At 36.7% G+C, this 18,350-nt stretch overlaps 2 protein-coding genes across 2 annotated transcripts; both read left to right on the plus strand.

Moving 5' to 3' along the window:
- The first annotated feature begins 457 nt into the window (after positions 1 to 457).
- On the plus strand, positions 458 to 6,253 carry LOC112595712. Its single transcript, XM_025341011.1, has 3 exons — positions 458 to 818; positions 908 to 1,085; positions 1,244 to 6,253. The coding sequence occupies exons 1-3, from the start codon at positions 765 to 767 to the stop codon at positions 6,052 to 6,054; spliced, it is 5,043 nt and encodes a 1,680-aa protein (XP_025196796.1). The 5' UTR covers positions 458 to 764; the 3' UTR covers positions 6,055 to 6,253.
- A 135-nt stretch (positions 6,254 to 6,388) lies between these two features.
- Positions 6,389 to 7,524, plus strand: LOC112595711 (uncharacterized protein DDB_G0271670-like). The gene is made up of 4 exons (XM_025341009.1): positions 6,389 to 6,564; positions 6,639 to 6,789; positions 6,866 to 7,091; positions 7,159 to 7,524. The coding sequence occupies exons 1-4, from the start codon at positions 6,521 to 6,523 to the stop codon at positions 7,296 to 7,298; spliced, it is 561 nt and encodes a 186-aa protein (XP_025196794.1). The 5' UTR covers positions 6,389 to 6,520; the 3' UTR covers positions 7,299 to 7,524.
- The last annotated feature ends 10,826 nt before the right edge of the window (positions 7,525 to 18,350 follow it).

An 18,350-nucleotide genomic window follows, 5' to 3' on the forward strand; every position in this document is an offset into this window, starting at 1 on the left:
TGAAATCGAGTAAGAAGCGTATTATAGAAAAGAGTTATTACCTATTGCTGGGGTTCTGGTGCGATTCCATGTTTTAAGAGTGATGGAGCGGCTGCGTGGCAAACGAGGAGAGAGAAGTGTGCTAACTAAACTTGCGTGATAAGCGTATGGGTTCTCCTACGAGAATGAGCTCTGGCCGAGATCCGGGAGCCTTAAATATGCCGCGAGAAGTAAACTTGTCGCGTACGAGCGAAGAGCAGTAGAAAAATAGAACGGCTCGCGAAGGATCAAACATGGCTCGCGAAGCATCAAACAGACGTAAAAAAATCGTCATCCGATAGAGGAAGCAACTTGGGAAGTCGTAAAAATCCATCTATATGTTCGGCGAGACCTCGGCGCGTCTATTCATTACTACGTGCGCCTTATCGCGGATGATTCGTATAAAAATACAAGGCTTGTCGCTATGTTTCTACGACGCTAAGCGTAATCATCGTTATAGTCGGCGCACAAAGACGCAAAGCGCATGTTTCTATTATGATGATTGGTGCTTTTGCTCTTCGTCGCTTCGTCTCTCGTCGAGACGTCGTCGTAGCGGCGTAGATAAAGCACGTAGCCGATCGGTGACTGGGTATATAACAGCGCCGTTCACCTAGATCATGTTCATTCGAATTCAGAACTCAGTGGTGACTTGTTCGTGGTAGTTCTTCGTGGCGTTTTTTTGACCCGGACAAATTTTTACGTTATTTACGCGTTTGTTTTGATTTGTTCGTGCGCCATTGTTTATAATGGAAATGGAAGACTTTTTATCCGATGTTTCGGTCTTGGATCTATTCCCAGACGTGAGTATTACTTTTTCTGTTTTTACGTTCACAATTTCTGGTTTCATGATATTTTTTGAACCATAAGTTAACATTTTTGCGTTTTTCAGGAAAATGAAAACACATCGAACAACAACTATTACATCGATCTCAACGATGCCAATAATAAAGAAAATCTAAACGAACAGTTGCGGCAGCAGCATCAGATTGTTTCCGTAAAATACCATAATTCGCTCGATTGCAGAGATTACTACAATACTTTTTCTGCGTCCGACATATTTGATGGATGTGAGTAAACGTTTTCTTTTTCTGACGCTGCGAAATAAAGTCTTTATACGTGCGTCAAACATTATTTCACCAGCGTTTTGTGAAAAATCCACGCTCTTTGAAAAAAAAATTCATTTGCGTACGATTTCAAAAATGATTGATGTAATTTATTTTTTCAGCAACAACACCAATTGCGGCACTCACAGAAGTTAGCCGTATGGATCTCAATGCTTCGTCGACACCGGTGTTAAACCATCAGTCATCGCCATATCAAAATCAACAACAGGTACAACAGAATCAACAATATTTATATCAACAACAGCAACAAGTAAAATCACCAGCACCACTGTCATCGTTATCAGTATTACAACAGTCTGCAGCGATACGGCAGTTAACAACACCACAGTATTTAGTTCCGCATTTTTCACCTTTAGTATTACAGGAGCGACAATCACATACGCCATTACCACCCGTACCACAACTGCCAATACAATTGCCGATATTATCACCGACTGTTGTTGTCGATAGCGTTGGGGCCAATGTCGAAGTGGGCACGACATCAACGACTGGCGGCTCTTGTACTCCTGATTTTCAACAGCAGCCAACATCACCGCCGTCATCACAACGATCACTGACTTCTGAATCTGTAAGTAATAAAAGAAGCCACGAAATAGCGAATGATGGTCAGAACAATAACGACTCGTGTAGTAAAAAACAAAAATTAGACGATTGCGGTGAGAATAATACGAGAATATACGAGGACGACGAGGAAGAAGAAAAACTTGAAGAACCCAACGACAAATATGATGACGATGATGATGAATTCGTCCCTACTGAAAAGGAGATCATTCAAGCTAAAAAGGAGGAAGAATCCACCATCGTATCGATCCCACCCGACACCGAACAACTGGACATTTATCCGTTAGAGACAAAATCAAAGTACGTTATTAAATATTCACAGCGTATGAATAAGTTATTATCAAATACCTATGACATATCTATCAGCCTCACGCGTAAAATACTCTCGCGCAATGAACCGACTGAATTCGAGTTGAATTACATGAATACCATAAAATACACAATACCCAGAGAAAAATGTGCCTTCGCGTTTATAAACCCGTCATGTACTATCGCGGATACGGGTATAAACGATGACGACACATATAAAGTGATTTCTCAAAAGTTGATTGACAACATGCAATTAGAACAGCCAATTCATCGCGAATTGGATAAATACGATTTAATGCTTAGCACTTATAAAAACGGAGACGACACCGTTGCTTTAAAATCGGGTTCTGCTAGTTTTTTAAAACATTCGGAAAATAACGTGGTATGGTTTGACAGCTACTCGGAATCGTTTACCGAGGTAAAATCCGTGTATGAAGCTTGTTATAGTGAGAACAATTCGGAAAATATGATGATTCAAGATGTGTTTACCTACGTCCAGGAGAATTATTCGAAAAACAATAACGTGATTCGTGAAAAAACTGAAAATATAGCGATATCTAAGAACTTGGTGCGCATATATCGATCCGCTCTTTTAAATGATGTCATTCTCGGTATAGTGAAGAATGTTAAGTTTGCTCGCAACAGCGCCACAAACAGTTGCGGTGATTTTACCACTTTCAGATATGATTGCGAATATATTAGATGCGAACAGTTTATAACTTTGGAGTCTTTCTTATATTTTTTACTTAGATATCGCGATCCTAAAGCGCAATTTGATATTTACGAGGGAGAATGGGTGTTTATATTGCGTTCCTATTGGGACATATGCACTCAAGATTTAAAAAATTACAATGAAAACAAAAACAGACGTGAAGAAAAGTCTATCCTGGGATATGTCATGCGCAAAATATACTCATCTATAATGAGAGAAAATATGAGTACTGAAAAATACTTTCGACTCTTGGTGGCGAGTAACGCTATACGAAAGTTAAAATGCCGAGACAAGACGACTGTACCATTAGAATTTTTAGAATATATTAAACATTATATATCCTTATTGAGTAATAATATAAGTTCTAAATTACAAATGATGTGGTCGTCTACATTTAAGAAGATGGGAATTCATCATGCAAATTTTGTACACACTTTTGTCGAAGTGATGAAACGACGTAAATTTATGTTGGCGTTTGCTCTGCGATGCGTATATCAAAAACCATTGCCGATCGTCCCAGAAAAGACTGTGAATCTCGATCAATATATAAAATTTTGGTCGTTCCGCAATGACATGAATCACGTCAAAGTGTTGAAAAATAAAAATATCAGTGTTCCCGAAAAACTCATTAGTCGTTTTCGTGCGATCAACAATGGTTGCGGTATAGACAAGACGCAAATTAATTATATTTTGAATTCCATATTTGATAACGAGGCTGACATATCTGATCGACTACAATGTGAATTTGAAAACTTCTATCATTTTTTTGTGGAAATGTTTGCAGAGTATATTTACAATATCAAAGCCTCCGAAAAGATTAGCGATCACTTGTCGATCGAGTTTTTTAACGGTAAGATGAGTCCAATTAAAAAGATATTTTTACATGTTAATTGCGTGACTTGTATATACGTTACATTCACGATGAGCGCGCTCATTACGGACAACATCAAGCGATGCCTCAAAGAACTATCGCCCAATGGACACTATGAAAATTTAAAGTTTTCCAAATCGGTCGTGAGTAAGTTTTTCGCCATGATCAATGAAAATTTGACTTACGCTTTATACCCAGTACTCGTACAGTATGGGAAAAATCATGTAGATAAGTTTTCCATGAACGCCATGTTGATAAATTGTTTTGATAGTTATCGCGATACTGTTATAAATTGTTTCGGTATCGGTAATATTCGGTTTGGCTGGTACGTCGAATCAATGTCCAATCTGGATATTGATTATTCACCAAAAGTTATAAATGCGTTTACAGATGCGGAAAATTTGTGGAGTTTTGTAAACGCTTTATCAGTAATAGACTATGATGATGTGGCCTATACAAAAGAAGACAGAAACATCATGGACGTGGACGAAGAATTAGAAGAAAGCGACGATCAGCGAAAACTATTGAACGATCGTGTGGACACTTTACTTCCAATTTTGACGAAAACCGGTGAAAATAATTCTTTTAAACAAGAAATAACGGCGTGCACCGGAGTGTTGGATGTTTTCAGTGATGATGACAGCGTATACAGTTATGAAGAGTCGATATTCTGCAGTGATGATTACGAGTCGGATGTTTGCATCAAAACGAACGAAGAGTCCGAAATCGATCCGAGTAGCAACAGCAGCGATGACGAAGACTGTGACGACGGATGTTCTAGCGATAGATTTGACGAGAGAATACGCAAAGCAAAGTTGAAGAAAACGAGAAAATTATTTATTGATAATTTAAAAGAAAATGGCATGTTAGTGGATTCTTTAATAACATCTGTAAATCCCAATGTACCAAATGACTATAGTGATGATGATGATGTCAACACTAATCAAGAAATTATTATTTACCAAACGGAAAATAAGAAGAGGAAATTGAAAAAGAAGAAAACGCCAGTCGCGAAAAAAATAGATCCCATTAGCGATGTCGATTTGTTGAAAAAGCCCAAGAGCGGTAGCTGCAGTGACGCTAGCAGCAGCAGAAGCAGTAGCAGTGATGACGACAACGACAACACCATAGCCGGTTGCAAGAAAAAAGATTCTGGTTGTAGTAGCGGTGATCACAGTAGCGATGATGATAGTAACAGCAGCAGCAGCAATAGTAATAGCAGTGATAGTGATGCCGATGATAAAACTACTACAAAGTCACCGTCGATTTTACCATCGGCATCGACGAAGATATCAAAAACACCAAGCATCAGCAAGCTCAAGAAGACGACGACGCCGGCGACTACAACATCGTCAAAGACTCCAAAGATAAAATCAATCGTAAAGTTAAATATACCTCTACAGAGATTTATTCGACCACCCAATAAACCATTATTATTTATTAATGGTAAACGTATGGCGGGTAAGACTCTGTCCGACGACGACGATGATAATGATGACAACGACGGTGTTTTAAACAATTTGACTTATAACGATGAAGTGCCGCAAAATACCGATACTGCTGATCGATCCACTGTACAATTACCTAAACCAAAACCTAAAAAATCAACGGTAGAGACATCGCCAACAACTGCGGTGACGACGGAGATGGCGCCGGTGAAACAAAAGATGAAATATGTAAGGAAAAGTGTTGCTGGTGGCACTATATGTCGTAGGAAAGAATATCATCATTACCCCGATGTGATATACCCGTCAACATTAAACAAAGCTGGTTGTCGTGTTTTAAAGGATAATTACGATTATAGAACGATGAGAGTAGACGAGTGTATCAAAAAGTATTTACCGGAATTAAAAAAGTTTTACGATAGACAAATATTAACGGATAAAAATAATAAATATTTCAATACCAAGGCTTACCCGGAGAGCTACGGTCTGATACTCATGCCAAATGATTATTTTAAAAATTACGACAAAGATCCGGAAAACTTTAAAGACAAATATTACACTTCTTATAACGACGAAGACGGTATTAAAAAGCGACTATTTATGATACAATTAAAGACTGCCATTGAAAATGGTAAGGCGTCCAAGAATTGCGTTTTGTGTCATACAGAAAACAGAACAAGTTTTAATATGATTGTTACAAGAGAATGCGTTATTACTGCGTGTTTTTATTGCGTGCATTTTATAAATTTACACATTATACATAATATTAAAACTTATGAAGATGTTAGAAGACAATTGTACACCAGAGTTGAGAAAAGATATGGTCGCATTCATCCGGGCGTGGCGAAAAATTATCCTCTGATGTTTGACGAACATTATAATTATATAGAAAACATGCCTAAACGCACCGTCGCTACTCAGATTAATATGCGTACTTATAACAAGCGTAAGAAAAATTACAGGATTAACTTGAAAAAAGAAGAAGCCATACGTCTTCTCGATGTGGAGTTGTGAATTGTTCCTTATTATGTGTGTATTATTCTCTTATGATTTTTCCTATTTATACATTCCAATTTTGTGCTCAATCATTATTTTTTATGCTCAATTATATTGTATTCTTATATAAACTACTTGTTAAACTACTTATGTTATTATGTTCGATTTAATTATAAATATATCTATGTTATTATACCCTTATTATATCCATTTTTAATCTAGCACTTGTCAATTTATTTATGTGTCATGTGTGTTTAAAGAGAAATAAATAGATTAAATTTATATCAAGTGTTTTTTTAATGCGTTATTATCCCCCTCTAATCTAAAAACATGTGTTGTAAAACCGGTTCTCGGTAATCCGATGGTATAAGATCAGTGAAAAGCGTCGTATTTTTCCAAAAATCATTCAGTATTTTATTTGGTCGCACTGACTCATAAACTCGGTATCTTTTTCCGTAATTCGTCGTTCATAATAACCATCATCATGTATCGTTATAAAATGGGAAAGAAGAAGAGCGAGGAGGAAAAGTTTGTTTCAATGACTATATTCAAATTCATACATCTAGAATCTTGTTATAAATTTTTTGTTCTAACACTTGTAGAAAATCATCGGAATTAACACGACAGATGCAGGCGTCGTCTTTATCATCGTCGTCATCGTCGTCTAAAACTTCGTGTTTTGATAAACCATCGTCGTCGGTACCATCATCAAAAACTTCTTGTTTGGCGTCGGCGTCGTCGTCGTCGTCTTCGGTACGATGTCGCCACACACACACCTACATATAAGTATTTTCCATTATTATTTAATATTTTTGTGTGTGTTTCACAGTCGTCTGGTGGTGCTTTCGGGAGATCGGATAAGTATTCGAAGCAGCAGCAGCAAAAACAATCTTCATCGTCTGATAAATACTCGGTTTGCGGTAGTTCTAGTCGTTTATCTTACGACACATCGTCCTGGTCGGCTCAACGACTAGCCAATCATCGCGATTTCAACAAGAACACGGCTTCGTCGCAACAGCTATCGGAACGCGAACGAAAATCTAAAGAATTTATAGGTATATATAAAAATTGTTAATAAATTTTATTGCTTATGTGAAATATTTTTTTTGTCGTTTGTCTTAGAGTTGTACAAGAGTGGAAAATTGGCAAAAGCTGGTCCGTCTATGTTTGAACGAGTCAAGGCTTACGGACCATTCGCTTTGGACAGTTTGGCTTACGACAGACAACAAATCATCGATCAGCAAAAGAAAAAGAAGAAATAAAAATGACATTACCCACTAAAACTAAAGTGACGATAGTTTTGGTAATTTTGTTGTTGGTATTTTACTTTTTATTAAAGATTTCATCTAACATTTTACACGCTATATACGATGCTTCAAAGAACGATATTCAATATACGACATCATCAATTATGAATCGAAACACTGTGCTTGGTGATGGTTAAGATTTTTTATCTACAATAGAATTGTATTTTTAGAAATTCAATAAATAATTATTTATACAACTAGTAAATATTTCTTCTTTATTTAAAAAAAACCACATTCATTCTATTATTTTAAAATAGACACGATAATGAAATAATTTAACAACGAATGAATTTTTTTTAATAATGGTATATTGAATTACAATATATATATATATATATATATATGGGTATTATGATAGTTTTTTTATAGGTTTAAGTCGTAAGACGTTTTGGATGAGAGCTTGTTCGTCGTAGATGATTTTATTGTGTTTGCATTTCTTGTGAACTCGGCAAAAAGTCGACGAGTTTGAGCATTTTCTGCACTGAGCACACGTTCTGCAAATCCTTCTTTCGCGTTCTCGATTCTCTAATTCCACGTTTTGATTCGCGTCGCCCATCATGATGTACACCGACGACCAGTCGATTTTACGAATGCACACTCCGTGACCAAAACCACCGTTGTGTTTTCTATTTTCCATACCGCATACAGTATTAAAATCATTAAACTCCAAAGCGTGATTATATTCATTGATAGATTTGACGTTCTTGCTGATTGTGTTGCGCTTCATAAAACAAACTCTGATGCATTTTTTTTTCTTACGAACACTGTGGTTTCTATACTCTGTGTGATTTCCATCATAATAATCATCATCACCGTCGTCGTCGTTTTATTGTTTCTTCTTCTTCTTCTGTAAAGCGGCAGCATCGTCTTGAGGATCGTCGTCATCGCTTTTTCTTTTTAAAACGACTGCTTCTGTTGGGATGATATCGTCCATTGTCGGTACGACAGCGGCTTTCGGGCGTCTCGGAGTCTTCTTTTTGTTGTTGTAGTTGTTATCTTCGTCGATTCCATAATTCACGCAATCGCATTTACCCGAATACTTTAGAAAAACATACAATTCTCGTGGCCATATTTTTTGATTAAATATTGAAACGTCTTTTGGTTTCGTTATGGAACCGTCTTTTTCACCGTCGTTGTCGTTTATATAATCATTATCATCATCATCATCATTGTTTAATAAAGATTTTGCCATTTTGTAATTTATATTCCGATTGTAAGTTGGTAGATATCCGTACGATATGCACGGTATGTTCATTACGGAAAATTCGTAGTAATAAAATGCGATAATCTGACCGCCGTCCACGCGATTAAAGTGCTACGATTAAACGCCGGTCGTCCTATATTTTCATTTAGATGATGAACGTGTATCCATCGCGATTCCAATTCGTGCCTTATGTCTTCGGGGAAATGAGAAGTATATTCCTCGGGATTGAAATCGGTAAACATATTCCATCTTTTACCAAATCTAGTCAAATATATAGGACCAGAGTCGAAGCAAAATGTATAATTGTTAATGGTAATATTTTTATTCGCATCGTCGCTTGAATTTATCAACAAAACTGTAGACAAGTCGGACGATGAAGACGAAGACGATGACGACGATGATGATTCGGCTTTCTTCTTTTTAGTCACGATATCATGTAGATTCATATTTTATATATCTTCAAACACCGATCTGTACGAAACACTAACGTTCTGCAAATCTCTTACGCGTCCTCTATGCTGTTGGGCAAATTTACAAATAAACTGTTCCAAAATTATGCTTTCAGTTATCCTATCGGTTATAGATGGTATGTTTTTGATGTATTCGTCTAAAACCACAGCGGACACGCAACCAGCAGCTTTGCGGAACACTTGAGAATTGTAAATGTGACGAGCGTTTCGTTTTATGGAAAATTCTAAAAATGATTTGTCCAAACAATTCAACACAGAGTCACAATGACACACGTTCATCGTGAGAAGTGTAACACCAACAACAACCAATCGTCGCTTAGGGGATTTATATAATAGAGTAGATTATATATATAAAGAGAAAGATAGCTAGCATAGGAGTGGGAGTTGCGAGCGTTTCGAGTCGCTCAAGACTGGGAAGAGAGAGAGGGTACAATATTAATTAGTCCGTTTGACTTATAAATCTAACGATTTCTCGCTCTCAACCATCAATCGTAATATAAAACGTGAGCGCGTGCATTTTGTATCTTTTGGTTATGAATAATAACTGTGATTGTTTTTATTGTACGCCCAACGATAAATCTATAATTTCCATAAAGTACATCACAAACGGCGATGGAATGGCTAATGGTGATCGGATAAGCGTATTTCGCGTTCCAAAGACGGACGAGGAACTCGATACTGCTGTGGTGGTGCCGACTATATTAAATCGTACAGACGCTGAATTCGCGTCCTTAGTTTCCGCGCATCAAAATTCTTATTTTTGGCAAAAAGTAGGACGCTGTGCTCCTCTGTGCGCCTTCAAGACTCTGCTGCGTGATTCCAACTTGAAAATCGACACGGTACGCGTGGCCCAACTGTCGGGATTCGTCGAAGACTGGTCCATCGATCGCTCGCGCAGAACCGATCACCTGCCTCGTTACAACAAAAACCACAATGATGGAGAATAACAGCAGCAACAATGACACTGATAAAGCCCAACAGCAGTCGTCATCGACGACGTCGCGTTTCGACAATGTTTTCTACAACGTTCGCAACAAACTGGACGAAGAAGTACGAGCACGCATACCGCAGCAACTCGATCGCGCCCAAGACGGCGAAGACGTATACGTGTTGGAATGGTATGATTACACGTTTAAACACGCAGGAAACAACGTATCGAATATATTTGGATGCGGCATGGGTTCTCTCGACGGAAAGGCCAAATACATTTTAACGGACTGTCAGCCCGGATTATTCGTGTGTAGTTGGAAAATTTCAGTTTTACGCACCATGGTGTCTATTTTTAATTACAATCTCGTGGAATATCCTAATTTGGGATATTTTAGTGTGAATAATTTTAACGCTCTCAACGCTTTGGATCAAGTGGTAAAATTTGCGCAAACTCCGGAGGACGTCGACGCCAGCGTCGACAGACCAGCCGTTTTGTGTAAAATAATAACACCGACGTTTACTGCGGCCAAAGAACTACATAGAGAATTGAATAGACAGTATAGAGATCGTGTGAAAGACTTTGCCGCCATTCCGTTTTATTGGGACATTTACCGTCTCGTGCTATACGAATTGTACGCTCGTGGATTCGACACGTCTAGATATATAAAATGCTGGTTCGATTATCGTATGAATAATTCCGAGGACATACAAAACAGACATAAATCGAAAGATGTACAAATGCCTTTTATAACATTCGACGTGGAAACCAGTTCCACAGATAAGTATCGTGTGCCCACCGGCGAAGACGTGGATGATGTTTTAGTGACGTCGGCGATATATCACGAACGCACGGAAATGATGTATAGTTTGGTTTATTTACCCATAGATCGGGAAAATTTCTCACAGCAGTCTAATTTATTGAAATCGGTGCGAGAAAAAAAATACAAAGTGACCACGGAATTTTTCCACACGGAACGAGAATTGTTGATTCGTACCATGGAATTGTTAAATATACCGCAAAAGTATCATTATTTAGTCGGATACAATTCAGCAAATTATGATATAAAATATTTATTAAAAAGATGTGTGTTTTACAATTTACCGACCACACGGTTTGTGTACAAATCGTGCTTCACGTACGGTATGAATCAGATTCACGTAGATATGTACAGAGTAGCCAGAATGCTGTATACGCTCAGCAATTACAAACTCAGTAAGGTCTCGCAATATTTATTGAACACGACCAAAGACGATGTCAACGCGGTGGATATACGATTTACTTTTGCCGTGATGTCCAGATGTGGAAAAGTGCCGGACGACGATCCCGACGATTCGTTATTGGAGTTGAAGGCGAAAGGATGGCCCACGGTTAAAGATATCATAGACTACAATGAAAAAGACACTCTATTGGTATTTGATATTTTAAAACATATGAATTTTGAAATGTACGTCAACTCGTATGCCATAGAATCGGGAATATCCATTTCTAGTATAAACGAAAATTACAACAGAATAAAATATCCACTGATGTGTTGGTGCGAGAAAATAATGTTGCCCGAACGAGTCGTAATATCGCAATTTAACGAAATGACCAGATCCATCATGATGCCAAATCGCATGTACGACAAAAAAGACCTTAGTAAATATATGGATGATTATCAATATCGAACCTACAACAGTACGTCGCTGTTGGGTATGCGCCAAGTAGCCAATTCCGAAAAAAAAAGATATCCCGGTGGTGTTAATTACTGTTACGGCGCATTTATGGTGAAGAACGTCACCGAATACGATTACGTTCAGGCGTACTTGCGCGTGATCATCAAATTGAATCTATCGGACGAAACCTGTTGCGTGATTCGCGCTTCGACTTTGCGTAGTAAATTGAAATACATGACCGATCGATCGATTTTGTCGCGATATTTTAGAGTTTTTGATTATAGGACGCACAATGGCGAAAATAAAATTGAAACGAGAGTGATCACGCATCAATTTGTCTATGAGAATGTACACTGCGGTTGTGAGTTTTCCATAACCGATGATTGTGAATTGGAAAAACGATGCGACGAGCCTGTGATATTGATATTGATAAGTAAGCGCGGAGTTTTGAGCCGAGCCGTAGAGAAGCTGGTGGAAAAGCGAAACGAAATAAAAGACATTAGACCGATGTTGGAATCATTCAACAATATGGTAGATACGGAACGATCTAAAATTATAGAACTAATGGAAGACGACGAAGAAGAAGAAGAAAACAATGAAAAAGCCGAATCAATAGACTTGGATTTTAGAGATGATGGCAATATCGACGACGATGATTTCGATGAAAACATAGCTTCTCCTATAGGTAATTTTGAAAAAGACGACGATGATAATTTCGATGAAAATATAGCTTCTCCTATAGGTAATTTTGAAAAAGACGACGATGATGATAATGATTCATCTAATATAGTCACTTCGAGTAATTCAAACAACAACGACAATGATGCAGAACAGCAGCAGCAACAGCAAACTATAAAATTTCAATTTGAAAACGATCATGTGTACGTAAAGAACGGCATACTCGTTTTTAATTTTCCCAAAGACTGGACTCCGGATTATAAAATTTTTATATTGGACGCTCTCAAAGAAAACATCAAAGTGGAAATATTGAATTATCAAAATAAATATTTGCGATTGAAAACGTTCACGCTGAGCGTTTACGGCATAATAGGATCTATACACACGGAATTGGCTGCGATAATCACAGCCATACCGAGAATGACGTTGATACAACAATCGCAATTGTTGGTTCAGAGCGGACGTAAAGTTTACTATATGGACACGGATTGTTTGCACGTCGACGACGGACCCGACGAGTCGAAAAATCTCAATACTAAATTTTCCTACGCACAACTGGATTCCAAATCTCTCGGTATCTGCATGTACAACACTTGTAAAACCTATTACAAGTATATAGAAAATGATATAAAATACGGAGCAAACAGCCGTGGTCCGTCGTTGTGGCGTGGTATGGTAAAATTTTTCGACAAAAGAGCGCGAGATATCGTGTATTTGGATGAAATACGAGGGACGTGTCGTGATTTTTTCCTAAACACGTACAATCGCATACACGACACGTGTGTATCGCACAAATCATATGAATCGGGTTTGTCGTTGCTCACGCGCGAAATAAAATTAACGAAATTCGTGCCCACGATAGTGTATCGCGAATATTTGTTGGAAAAATATCCCGAAATGGCATCCACTCTGAGGCACAATGTTTTTCCGCTGTTGGACGCCAAAGACGTTTACAAATTGATATACCGCCCGGAGATACAATTGACATCGACCTCCGAAACGACACTCGAACGTTATTTTACCGAGAGCCTATTAAAATCGAGTAATAACGATCATGATGATGATATAAATTTTACAAACAACGAGGAAATCTTTGACGAGAGACGCATGAAGAAGCGTTTACTCAGTATTAATTTGTATAAATTTTTTCTACCCGTAATCACCACTTGTTATAATATAACTTTTGCGTATTGTCGGGAAAATAATAAACCTTATCATGTGATACTTCATCCTGTTAATTTTTACATAATGATGGTTAGCGGATTTTTAGACGCGATGCGCGATCGAGCCAGAGTTTGGGGTATTGGTGATTTCGAATCCGATGATGATTGTGATGATGATGATGACAAAGAAGAAATTATTGTCTCGAAATATGAATGTAAAGAAAAGTTTTTTTAAATAATTATGTATACTATATATGAGTAAAATAAATATAAAAATATTTATTTATGCGTTTTATTATTTCTCGACTCAATAACACGATATTATTACATGGATTTTATTTTTTCTAATAATATCGCATTGCTTGACAGATGGTTGTGTTAAATACGAATAACCGGCGCTGTACGAAAACTCGTAAAAGTCGTCGTGTTTAGAATCTTCTATCAATACGTAATCATCATGATTTATACGTTTGCACAAACACGAACAGCCTGTTCGCAAAGACGAAAAGACAATATCGTTTCCCACGTTTTCGATGTTGACGTACATGTTTATGTCTTCATGAGAATCGTTGCATAAATCAATATGTACGAGCTTTTTTCACTACTCGTACTATAATTCGGATGATTTTAATGATGATAATTATATAGCAAATAATCGACATTATATTTTATTAGATATATATAGTAAAGTAATTAAATTCTTATATATATAGTAATACATTTATAATATTCGTATTATAACAGAGTGACCATGAGTAAATTTAACAAAGTCTCTCTAATGAGCGCAGCCGCTCTCGTGATCATGCTCGCGACGACCGGTGGTTTGGCTTTTCCGAACTCCGAAAAAAATATAAGTCGGTCAGGATTCTTCGATTATGCGCGCAATTACGAACGTCGATATTCTCGTTGTTATAAATTCTAAAAAATTGAGAAACGAAGTACCGAATCCTAGTAAAGATTCTAAAAAACCAACACCCATAGGTCATCAGTATGCTTTTATGATTGCAAATCCTGATCGAGTTATTTCGGGACAACCGAATCGAATAATTTCGATTATGCCGTTATTATATACAATATAAGACATATGCGCAAAGATCTTTTAACTCCGGTTGTGCGTGCTACGTATGAACGAAAACACGTTTATCCCAACGGAGAAGATATTAACCAAATTTCATCTTCCGTGACTAAAATATTCCAATTGTCCGTGTCTGCCAAAAAATACAGCACTCCTAATTATGATGTCGATTTCGCGCTATACGAAGTCAATGAAAATTCTGGATATCAACAGCTAATTGGTTAGTACACATGGGACCCAGTGATTTCTATCAATTGAAGAGAAATCTAAGTAGAATGTAATAAAAATAGTAGTAATATTAGTAGTAATAATAAACAACACAAAGTATACAAGAACGTAGAAGTTTATTTTTTTTTCATTCATTTACAATTTTTGTTTTATATAATTTAAAGAACGTTTAAGCATATCATCTATATCGACGCATCGGTTTCATTCAACGGAATCAGCGAGTCGATGAATGCGAATATATCACTACCAAACACACTACCATCATCCGATCGAACTTCAAATATTTCGGATATACCGTTCAAAACATTAGCCATCGCTAAAAATGCTAACAGTTGAAAATATAAATAGAAATCTTGTTCCAAATCTATGTTGTTGAAATTCGTACGACGTCTATTATAGTATCTATCGTAGAAACCCCTAGTGGTGTCTATCATTATTATAGAGCGTTCCATGTCTATGTACAAACTCAAATCGTTGGAGATTGTTTTTTTTACAATTTTTAAATAATTAAAATAACTGTTTTTAAAAACATCAACAACGGAATCGGTATGATTTATCTCACTCACAGTCCCGACTGATGGATATTTTAATTTAAAATTTACGCAGTCTTTGTGTATGGCGATGTACAAAGCCGTACACAAATGCGAATGCTCGAATACAAAATTACCGGTACGCGCGTCCAACAGTCGGGCCGACATTTTTGGATCTTTGGTTTCGTTGAAAAACTTATCGTAAGTATCTCCCGAGACGACCAGTGGATGCGTCTTGGATAAAGCCTCGAGCAAAGTTGTTTTACAAACGGCGCTCGGTCCGTATACGTACAAAGAGTTATTCATATCAATAGAATAACACACAGACACGAGTGATCACAAATTACAATAGCAGAAGCCAAATCAGAAATCGTCGTATGATGAAAAGCGACAGACCTCTGGATTTTTTCGTCTTTATATACGATCGCGCGTCTCGCGAAATAGTTAGTCGGCGTTTGCGCTGCGGTAATCTATACCGATCTTGTTGTTTCAAAATCGCATCGATCGGGTGATCTCAAACATGAAGATAAAATTTTCACCCAGAAGCGAGTGCGTGCGAGATTTCGAATACAGAGCCACGTTTCACGACGACAATTTACAATGGCTACGCATAAAGCTGATGAGTATGATTCCGTATATAAATACCAATGACTTTATATTCGCTGGTGCTTCGGTCATGTGGATGATTGGCAGAATAAACAGCTTCGACAATCAAGTGGAAATTTTTGTAGATAAAAATAAATACAGAGCACTATACGAGAAGTTTAAACGTTACTACGCCGTGTTGGACACCCAAGACATGGTTATAATCGGTGGCTCCTTTCAAAGAAATTACAATAATGGTTTTTTAAAGTTTCACGATTTTCAAAATCGTCGCTCACCACAAAATAGTTTTGAATTGAAACGAGAGATGTTTGACGATATTTTACTATTCAGCGATGCTTTATCTATAAATATTATTTTTACCAATGGTCCGGCATTGGAGCACATCGACGGCATGAACATAACGGCCAGCCGGTGTTATGTCAATCTGTACGATTATTTTTTGAAAAAAGGAGCGATTACTATGAGCGAGTGCATGTGCATGTATGTACGTCGAACTAGATGAAATCGAAAAAAATCATTTACCCGTTGGTCATGTCGCGTACGGAATATTCTATAGTTTATAATTATTTTTTGTGTAAATATAAAAAGGAAAAGTTGAAAAATTTTAAGAAAAAAAATCATTATAAAAGGCAATAAGAATAAAATATTTTTCAATTGGACCAACGCTCACACGAGTGTCGAAAAATTGAAAAGTTACGCAAAGCTGATGAACACCAACGACAAAACTACATTGAATTTCAGTGATAGTAGTTTAAATTGTAAAAAATGCGAGAAACACAAAAAAATACAACACAATACTTTATAAAAATGGTTATGCTATATGGTTAGATATCCGTCTGGTACGGTTTATAAGAAATTATTGTTAAAACACAAGACTAGTGGTAATTTTAAAAACATTAAGCGAGTTCGTGTTGTCGACAACGACTCGGACAACGGAGATGAATACAATAAATCCAAGAGTATTTGTATAAAAGAATGAGTGTTGTATTTTGTTTTCAAGAAATAAATAATAATTTAATTATTGTAATCATGTGTTATTTTATATACAATATTTCCTCTAAATAGTTATTTATCATGGTAAAAATTATACAATACAAATTTTCTAACATTTTTAATTCTGATGTAACAATTTCTAAAACGTTTATATAAAAACAAATCAAATTTAGAATAATTCATACAAGGATTCATCCGAATGAATAAATTTTTAAATTTACGTATATGTTCAGCATCACAAGTCACTAAAGTAAATTCACCGCAGGAAATTTCACGAAAAAACGAATCTTTGGGTAAACCGCAAGACTCGACGAATTCACCGAATACAGATCGCCATTTCTCCATACTAAAATCTGCGTCGTCGTCGTCATCGTCGGTGGCGGAAGTTTCGGTAATGTTGCTGTTATTATTGACATCAATATCATTATCATTACTGCAGTTGCCGTCGTCGGATTTTATAGTGGTTTTTTGTACAAATCTCCCAACTCGTAAAACATAAGCCGGTATATTCTTAAAAATGTATTTATTTTCGTCTTCTTCAAATCCCACCATTCGTTTGACTAGAGATTTGTCTTTATTATAATCGGGCAGAGGTTTTTTCAATCGTATTATACGATACACGTATTCGATTATTCCTGTGGTTTTTATAATTGAAAAATTTATAAAATACATATTGTTGTATAGATATATATAGAGAGAGATAGAGAAAAATAAGTTATCGTTAATAATATGTTTTAACGACTCTGATTGTTTCAGGCCTACGACTACGCTTTAAATATTATAAATCTGATGATGATGATTATTAGAAAAAGAAGGCGAAGATTCAGCAGCAGTAGCAGTTGGAGCACCCGGCGTTTCTCTTCGTCTCTCGATTTCTAACAATTTTATACACCTAACAATATTTTTATGCGTGTACATGAGATAAAACATTAAAACTATATTTATTAAAATTATTAACGATAAATATATGTTTAACTGTATGTTTATGTAATATAATTCATCTAAAAATACATGGTTATAGTATTTATTTTTGGAAACCGTAGTGTCGCTGATAGATGATTCAATAGTTTGTTCTTTGTCATTTGGGTTTTCGTGATAGTTTCGACGGAATCAAAAGCACCGACAACAATCTTTTTGCTATACCCGATCTTAATGTATGATTTATGAAATACAAACGCTGCGATTTTCTAGTCAATTTGACTCGATTCACTTGGCGTCGTTTACGGTGGTTATTATTATTTATACGTACGATACCGATAGGGTCCTCTTTTAAACTACTATTGGCATCGCCATCGCTTTCGATGATATAAGAATACACAACATCAGCTACAGCAGTTGTGATGTCTGTAGCATCGGCAGCAATAGCTGTAGTGTTGGTTATGATATTCTTTCCAAGCGTCGTTGTAGTAGTAGAAGCAGTAGTAGCGGTAGTAGTAGTAGTAGTAGTAGTAGTAGTAGTAGTAGTAGTAGTAGT

This window comes from Melanaphis sacchari, unplaced genomic scaffold, assembly GCF_002803265.2.
Source record: "Melanaphis sacchari strain LSU unplaced genomic scaffold, SCAv2.0 Contig299_pilon_pilon, whole genome shotgun sequence".
NCBI lineage: Eukaryota > Metazoa > Arthropoda > Insecta > Hemiptera > Aphididae > Melanaphis > Melanaphis sacchari.